At 45.1% G+C, this 17145-nt stretch overlaps 3 protein-coding genes across 3 annotated transcripts; 2 read left to right on the forward strand and 1 right to left on the reverse strand.

The window, feature by feature from the left end:
- Positions 1-669: 669 nt before the first annotated feature.
- Positions 670-15873, forward strand: LOC130206944 (zinc finger CCCH domain-containing protein 6-like). Its single transcript, XM_056435236.1, has 13 exons — positions 670-1115; positions 3122-3332; positions 3424-3534; positions 3618-3867; positions 4320-4462; positions 4771-4899; positions 5005-5119; positions 5236-5345; positions 5447-5670; positions 5752-6158; positions 6250-6338; positions 13669-13774; positions 13956-15873. Exons 1-13 carry the CDS (start codon positions 1030-1032, stop codon positions 15461-15463), a joined length of 3489 nt encoding a protein of 1162 aa, XP_056291211.1. The 5' UTR covers positions 670-1029; the 3' UTR covers positions 15464-15873.
- LOC130206939 (zinc finger CCCH domain-containing protein 6-like) lies at positions 8503-10492 on the forward strand. The gene is made up of 5 exons (XM_056435230.1): positions 8503-9116; positions 9419-9547; positions 9653-9767; positions 9884-9993; positions 10095-10492. The coding sequence occupies exons 1-5, from the start codon at positions 8946-8948 to the stop codon at positions 10320-10322; spliced, it is 753 nt and encodes a 250-aa protein (XP_056291205.1). The 5' UTR covers positions 8503-8945; the 3' UTR covers positions 10323-10492.
- LOC130206943 (vinculin) lies at positions 11903-13290 on the reverse strand. Its single transcript, XM_056435234.1, has 4 exons — positions 12917-13290; positions 12658-12830; positions 12459-12576; positions 11903-12337 (listed from the first exon to the last, which is right to left on the reverse strand). The coding sequence occupies exons 1-4, from the start codon at positions 12971-12973 to the stop codon at positions 12149-12151; spliced, it is 537 nt and encodes a 178-aa protein (XP_056291209.1). The 5' UTR covers positions 12974-13290; the 3' UTR covers positions 11903-12148.
- Positions 15874-17145: the final 1272 nt, after the last annotated feature.

Raw genomic sequence — 17145 nt, forward strand, 5'->3', positions numbered from 1 at the left:
AAGGTTATGCTCATTACGAAACAGGTCGTTAAGCCGTTGACATAGTGGCTATACACACCTAAACTGACCAGCTATCCATGCGACCAGGTGAGCCGAACGAATGAACACTCGTTCACAATTAAGGCCACATTGTTTTGTAGACTATGAAGAACAACATCATTTTGAGGCATTGTGGGTCCATTGATACACATTTTACTCACTACTGGACGTGTATCATGTTTTTTTGTCTGTATGTGGTCTATTAGACTACTAGACAATTGTGTGTTGAGTCGGAGCTACACCTGGTGGTCAATGACAGGACTGCACGTGCGCGTGAAGTAGAGCCCACCCAACGATCACAATACGTAGCCCCTAATAACGCGAGGACGGGAATTGACTTAAGCTGCTTTGCATTAATTCAAAATATCATACTCTCGGGTTGTTGTAACTATATAATACACACGTTCACAAATTAAAACGTTGACAAAGGACACAACTATGCGTCGTATACGCTTTATTGTTGCTGTTGAAAATAACAGACATTTCTTTTTAACCAATGAGAATCGCAGTCTTCGTCACCGCTGCAACGTCTGGCCAATAGCTGACGCGGATTTGTAACAGCCATGTTAGATTGATCCGCGGGGACTATATATATATACGTGGAGGAATACACGAGCCAGGAATGTGCTGCAGACCTCAGAAGCCATTTTGAGATGATATCCCTGTTGAGAAATCCTATGAAGATGCTGAAATCAACGAACATGGTTACATTTCTGTCTGTTTCTCCCTCCGCCTCCTCTATTTCACCATGGCAGCTGTCAACCGACGGGACATTAGCAAAGCGGGGTATCAAGCTGTGCTCACAGAGTTAAAACGTCATTGACATGAAAGAGGACAGTGTCCGTTTACTGTCTCTGTCGAGACATGTAACACCGTGAGTTTTTTTTCCAGTCTGAAATCTTCCAGCATCTCTCACAACACAACGTCTCCTTGAGTGACTGAGTTAATTCACTCTTGTACCGGGGAGAAGGGAGGCAGATCCGCTTTCCAATGGCTTCTGTGAGCCTTGTTTCCAGTCCCCCAGCCCCTGTTCTTGACAAAAACATGACAGACTCTGAGCTTGCAGGGGATGAAAGGTCGAGTAACATTCTTATGCCATTCTTGATACGCTCATCTGTGCGTTTTGAGTGCTGTTGGTGGGTCGACGTGCTTGTGTTACTGTTTTCTCTATTTAACCATGAATTGCAGGGTCTAGGGTCCACCCCCACCCCCTCCTCTCTCTCAAAAAAATCTTTGCATGCCTTTTTTTGTTGGTGCGATTAAATATCGCTGTCCAAACAGCCTAGACTTCCCGTCATTCACGATCATGTCCACGCAAGGTAGCAGACCTCATCGTTTGCATTGTTGTGGTTCTGGGACGAATTCATGGCTTCATTGTTGCCAACCGCAGGAGACTATGCAAATGAAGATGATGTAAATGACCCAGCCACGCCCATCTTCTTACTGCCCCCTACCGGGCACCTGGCGGTACTGCTGCGTGAGACCGGGTTCACGCGGGGTTGAGATATGAGGCTCCTGCTGGACTCGGGCCGGTGTCCATGGGATTGGTCTGTCGGTGCTTGCTGGGTTATCGGACCAGCTGGTGGACTGTGCTCTCCGCTGTTGAGGGCAGCCCGCCCCTGTTGTACACTTACCGTGCCTCACTCGCATGGATATCCTACTAACATGGGTGTGAGGAGTCAAAAGTATTATAATAGGGAATTTAATTATAAGTGTGCTCAATAAGGAGAATTGTGGTTTTATTGCACAGACAAGTTGAATACTTCTGCTGAGATATTTGTACACCGTCCTTATTCTACCAGTGATGCTAGTATACATATTTTATAACATTTATTAGTCTTTAGTTACATGATTTTGGTCAAATGTGACAATAGGGAAGAGTACTTTTATGCTAGTTTTCCCCAGATATATTGAAGTTAAATTTAACATTATATAATTAATCTTCTGGTCGACCAAGTATATTTTGGTATTGGGTGGCTTTATGAAGGGTTGAAGCCTGACCTGCACTGGTGTCGTAGGAAGAGGTAGCTGGTGACCTGGGTCGTTGTACAACTTTCTTTCCCATTGCAAGGTGTTTTTGTTTCATGCTCCAATCTGCCTATATATATATATATATATATATATATATATATATATATATATAAGGCAGCCGACATTACATGTTTACAAAAATAATATTAGCAGTGGAATGATTGATGTATATCAACTAGTACGAGTACATGATTTTAAATGTGAACCAGGTGTTAGAAATGTTTGCTTTTAACTGCCTAAGTGGAGTGTTATAAGTTAAGCATCTAAATATACCCTAACCAGTCCCGTCAGAGACATGACGCCAAACGGCGTGGATGTGAAGTCCTTGCCTGGTCACCAGCTCACTCAAGTTTAGTTACGACTCGTCTGCAGACACTCGGGGCTCATGGGTGCTGAAGCAAAGTCATCGAAAGAACGCCCACCATTCTCATAACAGTAATGGACGTTTGGGACTTTAAACATGAATTTCACTGTCCAGCATTGGATGCGCTTTGTGAGTGCTCAGGCCTTTCAGCCAGATCGTGTTTGTCCCATCAAAAAGCTACTTTTACTCTGCAGTAATTATTATGGACCTTTGTCCTAAAGGTTATATGTTGGCCTACATTATACTGAACTCATCTCTGACTCCAGACTGTCATTAAATAATTATCCTAAATAACCTTTCTTTGAGAAATCAGAGGTTTTCATGGATGTTATTCAACCAAAGGTTGAATTTAATTAGTCTTCCATGAAATAACCAAACACTAATTCACAGGAAATCAAAACAAAGCCTTCAATTATTTATGGCATGTTTTAGTGCAGGAAAGGCTTACGACATTGTGGAAACTGTCTGGCATCGTATTTAGTACTTTACTCCAAATGAAGGGAAAATACATGATGGCAGTTAAGTGTAATTTCATATTTTATTTCTCATTAAATCATGACAGCAGGGGATCTGGGGTTATTTGTTCATCAGATGTGACCAATATTTGAATTATGCCTCAGGCTGACAAATATGTTAATTAAGTCTTACACTTTGTACTCACGGCATTGACTGTTATCCTCTTTTTAGAGAGGATGGCGAACTGGAAGATGGAGAAATAGATGATGAAGGGATTGGAATTGAAGAAGAAAACAAAGAGGCTGCAGCGGGGAAAGACACAGAGAAGGAAAAGGAGAAAGGAAAAGAGAAAGAAGAGAAGACTCACAGGCACTCTAGGAAAAGATACAAAAAGCCTCGAGAGAAGAAGAGGTCCAAAAGGAGGAGGCGCGACAGACAGAAAGTAAGATATCATACCCCAATGAAGGCATGAGTTTGAACTACTCCTAATAATTCACTTTAATGTTGTGTTTCCCCTTTGATCCTCTCCTCAGCACCACTCCTCCTCCAGCAGCTCCAGCTCGGACAGTTATGACTCTGACTACGACCGACCAGAAAGAACCAAAAACCGCAAGAGCCAGGGATCTGATGGCCAGTCCTCTCAGGTGAGTTTGCCACCGCTTGGCATGCTGACGCTTACATTTCATGAAGGCCTTATTGTGTGACATGTCTCTCTTTGACTCGCCAGCATGGACGGGATTCAAAGGGCGGCCATGGCAACTTACAGAAATCCCCGCAGCACAAGAGCAGTGATTTTGACAAATACAGCGACTACAGTGATGACAAGTACGACTATAATGAAGAGGAGGAGGATTACGAAGATGACATGTCCGAGTACCCACAGTCAAAAGAGTCCGTTTCCCAGAGTCGTGGAAGAGGACGCTATGCCAAAGACCAGATGAAGAGAGGAAGCATGAGGGGGATGAAACAACAGCAGTGTATGGACGCTTTTCAAAATCAAGAACTTTCATATCCGATCATTCGTATAGTAATTTACCTATATTTACCTATTTAACTAATTTCGCAGGGCTGCATGGTGGTGTAGTGTCTAGCACTGTCGCCTCACAGCAAGAAGGACTCGATCCTTCTGTGTGGAGTTTGCATGTTCTCCCCGTGTCAGCGTGGGTTCCCTCTGGGTTCAGTCCGAAGACATGCAGCTCAGGTTAATTGGAGACTCTAAAATTGCCCGTCGGTGTGGATGTGAGCGTGAATGTTTGTCTCTCTCTGTGCCCTGAGAAGGACTGGCGACCTGTCCAAGGTGAACCCGGCCTTCGCCCGATGTCAACTGGGATCGGCTCCCGCGCCCCTAAATAGGAGAAGCAGTTTGGAGGATGGAAAGGATTGGAACTATTTTTCCTTTTTATGTTTATGACTTTTTCTTATTTTTCAGTTGGGCAGAGAGGAAGAGGCAGAGGGAGCGGCCCGGGAAGAGGACGTGGGATGCTCTACAAGAACAAGAAGCCGAAGGGCAAACCGTGGGGAGGACGTGGACGAGGTCGAGGAGGAGACCAGGGCATGGAAGACATGATGCCAGTGAGTTTCCCAGCCACATGTATTTGTGTTATTATTTAAGTAGAATTCAAGCCACAGCTAATTAACATAACATGTAAAGCATCAAGCTGAAGTGCGGTATTTATTGTCTACATCTCAATGTAATATGCAGTTTTTAGAAAACAGTTAAGACAAAACTCGGCATTCTTTTATTTTTGCAGTGTTTCAGCTTTTTACTGTTCAGCTTTGTAACTTTTCTACCTCCCAGTTTTTGCCGTACATTAATACATAGGCCTACGTTTAGAAAAAGACAAAACCAAGACCATATCTTGTTTTATTTTGTGTCACAGGAAGGAAAGAATCCGTCTGGATTTCAGAAGAAACGGCCAATCATGAGCAAGGAGTTTATCAATCAGCACACAGTTGAACACAACGGTCGATACATCTGCAAGTATTTCCTGGAGGGTAGATGTATCAAGGTATAGTAGCGCTAATGTTGTTTTACTTGCTCAATGTACACTGAAATATTGTTAAAAATAAACATTTTCCTACCTGAAAGTTTAAATATATTTTCCTCCATACAGGGGGAACAGTGCAAGTTTGAACATGAGCTCGTCATACCAGACAAGAAAAAGGAACTTTGCAAGTTTTACCTCCAAGGATACTGCAGTAAAGGAGAGAATTGCATTTATATGCACAATATCCTTCACTATGCACAGGTTTTGTAATTCCATGTGTGTAATCGCATTTCCTAATTAAGTAAAAGCTCATGATACCTTTTTTAATTAGTCCTATTCCTTAACCTGTTATTGTACATGAATACCCGTGCAAGTTCTTTCATACTGGAGCCAAATGTTATCAAGGGGACAACTGCAAATTCTCCCACGAGGCTTTGAACGATGTGACCAAGGAGTTACTTGATAAGGTGAAACAAAACACATTTTTCTTTTAACCTTCTATGCCCAGTGATACTCGGCTGTACGGGTCAGCAGTTGTCTTATTTCTGCTTTCTGACTCAATTATCAGATAATTAACACTGAGGAGGAGAACGCCCGTGAGGACGAGTTGGAACTGGAGGATCTGAGAAAGCAGGGTATCTCCCCACTTCCGAAGCCTCCACCCGGGGTGGGGTTGCTGCCCACTCCCGGTCAGAGCAGTCCTACAGACAGCCAAGCGGGGAAGAAGATCCCCTCCCTGTTTGAAATCACAGTTCAACCAACTGTGGACTTGGCACAAAAAATTGGTCTGGGGTAACTGACACCATCTGTAATCAAACTGGAATCAATCAAACTCTGCTTCTACTCAACCTAATTGTGCACCTTATTTTTCAGTGGAAACAACTTCTCCCAGAATCCGGGTGAAGGCACCGATCAGTTTAGCGGAGGCTCAGAAGAAACGCAGAGTGGAAGTACAGCGCCTTCAGGCCCCTCTGCTCTTCCTGTTCCTCCCCCTGAATCTCCTGTTCCCATGGGTCACTCCACTGGACCATCCATGCCACAGAGCCCCCCAGGGCTGCACCCACCACACAGATTTCCAATGCAGCCACCAATCCCCCTGGGTCCACCCCCACCCTTCCATGGAAACCCTCCGAATAATATGCACATGCCTCCGTTCCCCCCCTTACCAGATCTACAGATGCTGCAGAGTCTCTTCCCTTTTCCGCCGTTGGGTCAAAACCCAGTAGAGTTCTTCGGCAACTTCTTCCGAAACCAGGCCATGGGTCCGCAAGGAGCTCAATGTAATAAAGATATTGTTATCCAAAAGGTTCATTATCTTTTAAGCTTAACTGTAAATAAACGTTGTTTTTCTTTGTTTTATTTTCAATGTAGTCGACCCTGGTCTGGCCTTCATGCAGAACCTCCAGCAGCAGATGGGTGCGGAGTCACAGTTACAGTCCTTACCCCCAGCTGTACAGAAGGCCATTTTATTACACCTGACGCAGCAGCAGCAGGAGTCTCATCCACAGGGAAATGAGCCACAGAGAGCAGAGGGCCAGGAGGATAACCATGCAAACCGAGGTAAGTTCCAGCAGCTTCGCTGAACTCATTAAGACAGAAAAAAACAGACTCCCTCAGAAATGAAGCACTGACTGTAAGTAAAAAGATTCTTACCAAGGAAAATGATCCAATCACGTCTGTAGAACTTACAACAATGCTCAGACGGGACAAAAGATACTTTATAATTAGGGCCGTCTCTGTCAGTGGCGGCCTTGAATCCAGACTGGTGAGGTCAAGAAGGTTGTTACTGTGGAGATAGGAGGACACTTGGCTCAAGATAGCTCGCTCCAGAGTTTTGGAGAAAAGGAAGAAGAAAACCGGTCTGTAGTTGCTGACTTCGGGCGGGTCGGCGTGGGTTTCTTCAGGAGAGGGTTGACTCTCGCCTCCTTCAGAGAGTAAGGGAAACAGCCAGTTGAGGGGGAGCTGTTAATAAGATGGGTGAGGAAGGTCAGAAGGTCAGGAGCAATAGCCTGGAGAATGGGAGACGGGCGGGGTCAAGGCGCAGGTGGTCGGTCGGGCGGAGGTCACCAAGCTAAGAACTTGATTGGGAGACAAGGGGTGAAAGGGGAAAAGAGAGGGGATGAAGAAGTTAGTGTTGGTGAGGTGATAGAAGATGGATTTGTAAAGGAGGGCGTATGTCGTCTATCTTGTTTGTAAAGTAGTCGACAAAGTGGCTCGGCAAAAGGGTGGAAGGAGGAGGGGACAGGGGGATCAAGGAGGTTGGAAAAGATAGAGAAGAGTTTTTGGGGTTAGAAGGAAGACTGAATTTTGGTCAGGTAGAACGAGCTTTTGGCTGCAGAGATAGAGGAAGAGAAGGAGGAGGAGAGATTGATAGAAGAGCAAGTCTTCCGCTTGATTCGATTTGCGCCATTTTCTTTCCGCCGCTGGCAGGGTGGCTCCCTCGGCGCCCACCGAGTCCGACAACCACGGAGCCGGAGAGGATTTCCGAACCGTCGTGTCTTAAAAGGACAAAGAGAATCAAGAGATGAAGACAGGGAAGAGAGGAGAGTGTCTGCGGCAGAGTTAGGATGCATGGTGAGAAGCAGTCAGTTGAGGGAGAGCAGATAGGACAGAGGAGGCCAGAGAGGAGGGGCAGAGGGTGCGAATGTTGCGGCGTACAGGTGCAGAGTCTGTAGATATGGGTGGGTTGTCAGTACCAGAGGCGAGAGAGTAAGAGATGAAGAAGTGGTCAGAGACATGGAGAGGAGTCACAGTGAGGTTAGAGGTAGAGCAGTTTCTTGTGAAAATGTAGTCAAGGTGGTTGCCGGCTTTGTGAGTAGGAGGGGAGGGACTGAGTGAGAGGTTAAAGGAAGACAGTAAGAGTAAGAGATCACATGACTTCTCTGTCTGGATGTTAAAGTCACCCAGAAGGATGAGCGGGGGCCGTGTTCCGAAGTTCGATAGGAGGACGTCTAGCTCGTCAAGAAATCTCCCAAAGAACCAGGGGACGGTGAGAACAACAATGTGAAGTTGAACCGGATGAGTAACGGTCACCGCATGAAACTCAAAAGTCAGTGGGATAAAGAGTGGAAGCGGGTAGGGACAGAAACACCATGTGGGTGAGATGAGTAAACCTGTACCTCCACCCGACCAGAGGGTCTGGGTGTGTGGCTAAGGAGAAGGCAGAGGAGAGCAGCCGGGGTAGACGTGTTGTCTGCTGTGATCCAGGTCTCAGTGAGAGCCAGGAAGTCAGCGACTGCTCACAGCAAAGCCAGAGATGAAGTCGGCCTTGCGGTTGGCTGACTGACAGTTCAGAGGCCTCCTGTGACCAGGTGCTGGGTGTGAGTAGAGCGGGTAGGAAGGATAACAGAGGAGGGTTCCGGTACATGAATGAGCGAGTCCTATAGTAACTACAGAGCAGGTATGGAAAAGACACACATATTTAAAAAAAAGGGGAATACTCAGCCACCCGAAGACTCCAACGGAAGACTCCTATGTCTTTGTCCTCGAGTCTTGACTCCAACGGAAGACTCCTATGTCTTTGTCCTCGAGTCTTGACTCCAACGGAAGACTCCTATGTCTTCGTCCTCCGAGTCTTGACTCCGGAAGACTCTATGTCTTTGTCCTCCAGCTTGAGCCCAAGTTAGTGCCAATTACCTCCAGCCGCGTTGACACCGCCCCTTGGCTTTTGGTATTCAAATGACACTCAATAGAAACCAGGTGACGATCGCTCGTCCAATCAGTGAAGATTCAGGTGTCGGAACACAGGACACACCTCTCTACCAAAACAACTCCTTAAAACAGGACAGACTAACAATCTAGCAGCTTTAAACAACAAATACAACAGTAACTTTAGCAGATACAACTAGTTTAAACAAGATACTTAGCAGGATCCAAGTAGTCAGTAGTCTCGCCTCACAGGTAGAAAATGCACACTCTCATGTCTCTCTCTGTGCCCTGAGAAGGACTGGCGACCTGTCCAAGGTGAACCCGGCCTTCGCCCGATGTCAACTGGGATCGGCTCCCGCGCCCCTAAATAGGAGAAGCAGTTTGGAGGATGGAAAGGATTGGAACTATTTTTCCTTTTTATGTTTATGACTTTTTCTTATTTTTCAGTTGGGCAGAGAGGAAGAGGCAGAGGGAGCGGCCCGGGAAGAGGACGTGGGATGCTCTACAAGAACAAGAAGCCGAAGGGCAAACCGTGGGGAGGACGTGGACGAGGTCGAGGAGGAGACCAGGGCATGGAAGACATGATGCCAGTGAGTTTCCCAGCCACATGTATTTGTGTTATTATTTAAGTAGAATTCAAGCCACAGCTAATTAACATAACATGTAAAGCATCAAGCTGAAGTGCGGTATTTATTGTCTACATCTCAATGTAATATGCAGTTTTTAGAAAACAGTTAAGACAAAACTCGGCATTCTTTTATTTTTGCAGTGTTTCAGCTTTTGACTGTTCAGCTTTGTAACTTTTCTACCTCCCAGTTTTTGCCGTACATTAATACATACGTTTAGAAAAAGACAAAACCAAGACCATATCTTGTTTTATTTTGTGTCACAGGAAGGAAAGAATCCCTCTGGATTTCAGAAGAAACGGCCAATCATGAGCAAGGAGTTTATCAATCAGCACACAGTTGAACACAACGGTCGATACATCTGCAAGTATTTCCTGGAGGGTAGATGTATCAAGGTATAGTAGCGCTAATGTTGTTTTACTTGCTCAATGTACGCTGAAATATTGTTAAAAATAAACACTTTCCTACCTGAAAGTTTCAATATATTTTCCTCCATACAGGGGGAACAGTGCAAGTTTGAACATGAGCTCGTCATACCAGACAAGAAAAAGGAACTTTGCAAGTTTTACCTCCAAGGATACTGCAGTAAAGGAGAGAATTGCATTTATATGCACAATATCCTTCACTATGCACAGGTTTTGTAATTCCATGTGTGTAATCGCATTTCCTAATTAAGTAAAAGCTCATGATACCTTTTTTAATTCGTCCTATTCCTTAACCTGTTATTGTACATGAATACCCGTGCAAGTTCTTTCATACTGGAGCCAAATGTTATCAAGGGGACAACTGCAAATTCTCCCACGAGGCTTTGAACGATGTGACCAAGGAGTTACTTGATAAGGTGAAACAAAACACATTTTTCTTTTAACCTTCTATGCCCAGTGATACTCGGCTGTACGGGTCAGCAGTTGTCTTATTTCTGCTTTCTGACTCAATTATCAGATAATTAACACTGAGGAGGAGAACGCCCGTGAGGACGAGTTGGAACTGGAGGATCTGAGAAAGCAGGGTATCTCCCCACTTCCGAAGCCTCCACCCGGGGTGGGGTTGCTGCCCACTCCCGGTCAGAGCAGTCCTACAGACAGCCAAGCGGGGAAGAAGATCCCCTCCCTGTTTGAAATCACAGTTCAACCAACTGTGGACTTGGCACAAAAAATTGGTCTGGGGTAACTGACACCATCTGTAATCAAACTGGAATCAATCAAACTCTGCTTCTACTCAACCTAATTGTGCACCTTATTTTTCAGTGGAAACAACTTCTCCCAGAATCCGGGTGAAGGCACCGATCAGTTTAGCGGAGGCTCAGAAGAAACGCAGAGTGGAAGTACAGCGCCTTCAGGCCCCTCTGCTCTTCCTGTTCCTCCCCCTGAATCTCCTGTTCCCATGGGTCACTCCACTGGACCATCCATGCCACAGAGCCCCCCAGGGCTGCACCCACCACACAGATTTCCAATGCAGCCACCAATCCCCCTGGGTCCACCCCCACCCTTCCATGGAAACCCTCCGAATAATATGCACATGCCTCCGTTCCCCCCCTTACCAGATCTACAGATGCTGCAGAGTCTCTTCCTTTTCCCTGGTCAAAACCCAGTAGAGTTCTTCGGCAACTTCTTCCGAAACCAGGCCATGGGTCCGCAAGGAGCTCAATGTAATAAAGATATTGTTATCCAAAAGGTTCATTATCTTTTAAGCTTAACTGTAAATAAACGTTGTTTTTCTTTGTTTTATTTTCAATGTAGTCGACCCTGGTCTGGCCTTCATGCAGAACCTCCAGCAGCAGATGGGTGCGGAGTCACAGTTACAGTCCTTACCCCCAGCTGTACAGAAGGCCATTTTATTACACCTGACGCAGCAGCAGCAGGAGATTCTTTTGTATTTCCTTATTTCAATACACTTTTATAGGATGTAATCTTTCTGTTTATGCCTACTTTGATGACGAGTGTTTGTTTTCTTCTCACAATGGCAACAGATGTTTTCTTGAATATTTGCATTTTTATTCACTTGACAAGGTAATGTAAGTTTGTTATGTGTCCACCTCTGACGTGACCGGGTCAGATACATATAATATGAGACGGCTCCCTGCTCTGAGAAGAAATGTGTAATTGTGCAACATTCTGGCCATTCGACTCGTGTTGTGTACATTGTCAGACCTTTTTTAATGGTAAGGGACTAAATGCTTAAAGTTACTGTGGTTAACCTAAAGCAGTAATGACAGTTAAGTAAGTTAATATTGGTTACATCATTGAATTTGTCATTGTCATTCCTCAAAATTCTCACTGCTGACAAGCTTTTAAATAGTGAATAAACAGCTTTTCAATGTCTTCATCAGAATAAGAAATGTAGAAGTTTATCATACAAAGAAACACAATATTGTGAGATAATAGGATTATTTTTCACGTTGAAGTGTGTTGGAGTTGACTTGTCGAGCCCGTGGGGTTATGTGTCCTCCAAAAGGTCAATGTTCTGGGCTCCCGGTGGCGTGATGCTCGGCGGTTTGTATTGTTTGACAGTTTTGTCTCTTAAGATGAGCCGCGTTGGACTGAAACTAAAAAAAATTCTTTAAACAAAACATTTTCATATTTCACTTTGTATATACCTATTTTGTATCAAGTACAGCCCGTTTTTGAGTGTTTTAATGGATGTTCTTTTGTCAGTTTGGTGGTTATGGTTGTGATGATACTATATGACATTTAATAACACATGCTTGTCACATTTTAGTGATTTTGTTATGAATAACTGAAATAAAGATATCAAACTTACATTTTATTTCAGAATCACACATCAAGTTGCACTGTGTCATTTTAGTGAACATGAGACAATCCGTAACACGTCTAGCATATGAAATATGAAGATCAATAACATATTTGATACTTCATTGCTGAAGTGTCCTTGAGGATTAAGTGGGTTTCACATTATTATTTCAAATAGAAAACAACATCTCTTTGTTATTCTTCTTATTCCTTGAGATACAAATACTACTTGTGCTTTGGAGGTGGTCACTTGAAACCAACTGGAGGGGCAAGACTGGGGGCTACTGGGTGGGTTGAGGTCTTCCTCAAACCCAGCTCATCCGTCTCGGGGTTGGAGGTGTGCTGGGCTCGATGGATCTCCAGTTTCCTCCTCCACTGGAAGCACACGGCTGTAGCTTCTGCACCATCTGAGTTTGGCTCAGGCTGCTTCAAACCCTGGAATAAGAGAGACGTTGAATGTCCGAGGAGACGGTTCCTAGACGAGTTTGAGCTGTACTGTATATCTACAGTACAGAGGAAAAGAGATGATGTCATCACAGATTTCATTTGGATTTACTGTGATGCAGGCTGTCTCTGCAGCGTGGACCCCACGCAGCACCGTCTGCAGTAGGTTTTGAGCGTTCTTCACCAGGATCTCATCAGAGGATTTGCACCCAGGTGTTACAGCATTGACACTAAGTAGAGAAGAAGAAAAGAAACTCATTCACTTTCTTCATGATTATCTTCTATCGTAGTCCAGTGTTTCTTCTCCTTACCTGGAGATGATGCTGAGCTGGTTCGTGATGGTGAGAATCTGCTCAACGATGAGGGAGAGTTCACCTGCACAGTGTTTGTCCAGGCAGTGGTCGGCGATAACTCTGATGAACTGAGTAACTGACTGGCAGTTTGAGATCACATCTTTGGCTGCAGTGACGAATGCCTCTTTATTCTGAGAAGAAAAGGGAATTATTGTGGATGAGAGTGCCCTGCAAATATCAAGATCAAGGCAGTAAAATGCCCTCTGGTGGTCAGTACCAGTATCGGGCCTTTCTTCTTCAGGTACTGACTCATGTAACATAGTGTGTCAGCCATCTTTTTGGTTATCTGGACAATTCTGTTGTCCTTGGGATCCCAGCTGTCACTTTCTTGCTTGAGAAAGAGGGATGTGAAGGTCAGCGAAGGATCCTCTTTGTATGCGCCAGATCTGACACCGTTCTTTAAAGAAATGTACGGACATGGATTATTGGGACATAAAGGAATCACTCAAACTGTGTTAATTATGAGAGACCTACATTTTTAGTATTTCCAAGTCCACATTTTGCCCCAATTGCTAAGTTAATCTTTGCTTCTGCAGCATATCTGCTGTGTGTGTTGCCTCTCTGCCATGATCCCTTTGTCATGTCAAAGGAAAGTTCCACTTCTTTGACTTTAGTCGGGACTGCAGCCAACCCTCCGAATAATATGCACATGCCTCAGTTTCCCCCTTACCAGATCTACAGATGCTGCAGAGTCTACTTCCCTTTTCCATGGTTGGTCAAAACCCAGTAGAGTTCTTCGCAACTTCTTCCAAACCAGGCCATATGGGTCCGCAAGGGGACCTCCAATGTAATAAAGATATTGTTATCCAAAAGGTTCATTATCTTTAAGCTTAACTGTAAATAACGTTGTTTTTCTTTGCAGGTTTTATTTTTCAGTAGTACGACCCTGGTCTGGCCTTCATGCAGAACCTCCAGCAGCAGATGGTGCGGAGTCACAGTTACAGTCCTTACTCCCCAGCTGTACAGAAGGCCATTTTATTACACCTGACGCAGCAGCAGCAGCAGCAGGAGTCTCATCCACAGGGAAATGAGCCACAGAGAGCAGAGGGCCAGGAGGATAACCATGCAAACCGAGGTAAGTTCCAGCAGCTTCGCTGAACTCATTAAGACAGAAAAAAACAGACTCCCTCAGAAATGAAGCACTGACTGTAAGTAAAAAGATTCTTACCAAGGAAAATGATCCAATCACGTCTGTAGAACTTACAACAATGCTCAGACGGGACAAAAGATACTTTATAATTCAAATCTTTTTGCAGACGAAACTACAAACTGGTACTCGAGTGATGATGAGGATGGGAGTTGTGTTTCCTCCATCCTTAAATCTCTTAAGAAGCAGAGTGCGATGCAGCATTCTCAGTCCAAGCCCCCCCAGACTGCCCCAGTTCCAGCACTGGGTGACCCTCGGCTTGTGAAGGAGAGGGCCCCGCCCAGCGACCCGCGTGTGAAGACGGACCCTCGACAGCGACCCCCTGATATGAAAAAGGAATCCGATGGTGTTGCAGACCCACGGTTCTCCAGAGACCCCAGGAAGGTGAGACCGATGGAGCACAGTTCCTATCGCCAGCCGAGCCGTGCTCCTCCTCGGAAGCCTCCGAAAGGAGATGAGGATGATGAAGGAGAGCGGGAACTCAGGGACAAAGCTGTTCTCATCCCTTTAGACGCGAGCGCTGATGTGGGGCTGCGAGACCCTCGCTGCCAGTTAAAACAGTTCAGCCACATCCGGGTGGACATCCTGCTCCAGCGGCCAGCCTTTGCACAGGCAGTGGTGTGGGGCCCTGAGGACCTCCTCCCTTCCCTAGTGCCCAAACAGGAGCACTCCATCAATCTGCCCCTTCCACCTCTCGTTGCCGATGCTCTGAAGAACCGAACAAGCCTGCCTGACCACCCCCCCGTCTCCAGCCCTCCATCGATTGACCCCAGGCTGGTAGCCGCACGTTTGAAGGAACGTCGGAGTCGCATGCCCTCTGGATCTCTCGAGTCCCGATCCTCCACTAAAAGACCTGTAGATCCGCGACAGCACAAGACTCTGGACCCCAGACTCAAGCGCACAGGGAGTCTGGACTCCAAGCTGCTGGGTCAGAAAGTGCCCTTCTCTGTGGGAGGAGTCAGGGACCGCAGGTTACAGAAGGCCGGTGCGACCGCCGCTCCTCATGCTGTCCAAGTGAAGCCAGAGCCGGAGAGGCTGCCACCGTATGCCCCTCGGCTGGCATCGTCTGGTGGAGGACGAGAGAGTCCCACCACCATCCTCGGGGGCATCAGTCTGTACGACCCTCGTCATCAGACCGAGCAGGGTCAGAAGGAGCCAGCGGAGCCCCCCAGAAAGATGTTGATGCTGAAGCTCCCGGCGAAGAAGGACAACACTCCGCCACTCTCACCAACCCAACGGAGGGGCTCTCATGATGAGGCCAAAAGCACAGACGTGGCCTCGGATCAGCCTCCACCTTCCAGTTCTCCCACAGTGCCTCCTGCCTCACCCGTCAAACCCCCTGCAGTGCATAACCTCCCCATCCAGGCACTGGCCGGGCTAATCCGACCACAGTACACTGACCCGAGGCAGGCCAAACCAGGAGGACAGGGCTCCATAGGAGCACAAGAGGAGGAGGCGGAAGGAAATAAACCAGAGGAAAAGGAGGAGCAAAAGAAGAAGGAGGAGGCCGAGGAGGGAGAACCAAAACAGGAAGAGCCACAGGACGAGGCAGACGACAGGACACTTAAAGATGTGTTCAAGACTTTTGATCCCACTGCTTCCCCTTTCTGTCAGTGAACCAACCGAGTGTGGACGTATATAAAGTCACAGAAGATTTGTATTTTGATCTTTATTTAGCTTTATAGTAACTTATTTATTTCTGTATATAAATGATCCTGTATAGATTCACAGATTTTCTTGTCTGCCACACATCTGTCACCATGGAGATGAATGGTCCACAGACGCAGTGCATAAGTTGCTTTTAACCTAACATTATATTGTTGTGTTTATGTTCAGGTCTTTTTACCATTGTGTCATTTTCATGTATGTTTGTAAACGATCAAAAAAAAGAAATTGTTAACCTGTATAGTTTTCACAAAGGAGTGACCCCCATGGGTTCATCCCACTGGAGAACAGATGGTCCGGTCACGTCACACCCAGAAGATGCAAAATACTCAATCCAATAATAATTGTAAGAATTCCCTTGAGATTCTTTTGTATTTCCTTATTTCAATACACTTTTATAGGATGTAATCTTTCTGTTTATGCCTACTTTGATGACGAGTGTTTGTTTTTCTTTCTCACAGTAACATGTTTGATGTTTTCTTGAATATTTGGTTCATTCACTTGACAAGGTAATGTAAGTTTGGTATATGTGTCCACCTCTGACGTGACCGGCCAGAATACATGTGTATAATATGAGACGGCTCCCTGCTCTGAGAGAAGAAATGTGTAATTGTGCAACATTCAAGGCCATTCGACTCAAAGTTATGTACATTGTCAGACCTTTTTAATGGTAAGGGACTAACATGCCTTAAAGTTACTGTGGTTAACCTAAAGCAGTAATGCGCAACAGTTCGTAAGTTAATATTGGTTACATCATTGAATTTGTCATTGTCATTCCTCAAAATTCTCACTGCTGACAAGTTTTTTAAATAGTGAATAACCCAGCTTTTCAATGTCTTCATCAGAATAAGAAATGTAGAAGTTTATCATACAAAGAAATACACAATATTGTGAGATAATAGGATTATTTTTCACGTTGGAAGTGTGTTGGAGTTGACTCTGTCGAGCCACGTGTAAGGTTATGTGTCCTCCAAAAGGTCAATACCGTTCTGGGCCCGGTGGCGTGATGCTCGGCGGTAGTTTTGTATTGTTTGACAGTTTGTCTCTTAAGATGAGCCGGCGTATGGACTGAAACTAAAAAAAATTCTTTAAACAAAAACATTTTCAAGTATTTCACTTTGTATATACCTATTTTGTATCAAGTACAGCCCGCTTTTTGAGTGTTTTAATGGATGTTCTTTTGTCAGTTTGGTGGTTATGGTTGTGATGATACTATATGACATTTAATAACTTTATGCTTGTCACATTTTAGTGATTTTGTTATGAATAACTGAAATAAAGATATCAAACTTACATTTTATCTTCAGAATGCTACATCAAGCTGTACTGTGTCATTTTAGTGAACATGAGACAATCTCGTGAACATCGCCTAGTATGAAAATATGAAGATCAATAACATATTTGATACTTCATTGCTGAAGTGTCCTTGACGAGGATTAAGTGGGTTTCATTATTATTTCAAATAGAAAACAACATCTGCTTTGTTATTCTTCTTATTCCTTGAAAGATACAAATACTACTTGTGCTTTTGGAGGTGGTCACTTGAAACCAACTGGAGGCAAGACTGGGGGCTACTGGGTGGGTTGAGGTCTTCCTCAAACCCAGCTCATCCGTCTCGGGGTTGGAGAATTGTG

Source organism: Pseudoliparis swirei, chromosome 17 (genome assembly GCF_029220125.1).
Source record: "Pseudoliparis swirei isolate HS2019 ecotype Mariana Trench chromosome 17, NWPU_hadal_v1, whole genome shotgun sequence".
NCBI lineage: Eukaryota > Metazoa > Chordata > Actinopteri > Perciformes > Liparidae > Pseudoliparis > Pseudoliparis swirei.

Bases quoted from the DNA above. Each gene is read 5' to 3' on its own strand.
- LOC130206944 (XM_056435236.1), top strand. From the start codon at position 1,030: ATGGCTTCTGTGAGCCTTGTTTCCAGTCCCCCAGCCCCTGTTCTTGAC. The intron at 3,333-3,423 runs GTAAGATATCAT...TCCTCTCCTCAG, and splicing joins GGAGGCGCGACAGACAGAAA to CACCACTCCTCCTCCAGCAG. The intron at 3,868-4,319 runs GTATGGACGCTT...CTTATTTTTCAG, and splicing joins GGGGATGAAACAACAGCAGT to TTGGGCAGAGAGGAAGAGGC.
- LOC130206939 (XM_056435230.1), top strand. From the start codon at position 8,946: ATGTTTATGACTTTTTCTTATTTTTCAGTTGGGCAGAGAGGAAGAGGC. The intron at 9,117-9,418 runs GTGAGTTTCCCA...TTTGTGTCACAG, and splicing joins GCATGGAAGACATGATGCCA to GAAGGAAAGAATCCCTCTGG. The intron at 9,768-9,883 runs ATATCCTTCACT...CTGTTATTGTAC, and splicing joins GAATTGCATTTATATGCACA to ATGAATACCCGTGCAAGTTC.
- LOC130206943 (XM_056435234.1), bottom strand. From the start codon at position 12,973: ATGGCTGACACACTATGTTACATGAGTCAGTACCTGAAGAAGAAAGGC. The intron at 12,831-12,916 runs GTACTGACCACC...TTTTCTTCTCAG, and splicing joins AGAAGAAAGGCCCGATACTG to AATAAAGAGGCATTCGTCAC. The intron at 12,577-12,657 runs GTAAGGAGAAGA...TTCTCTACTTAG, and splicing joins CAGCTCAGCATCATCTCCAG to TGTCAATGCTGTAACACCTG.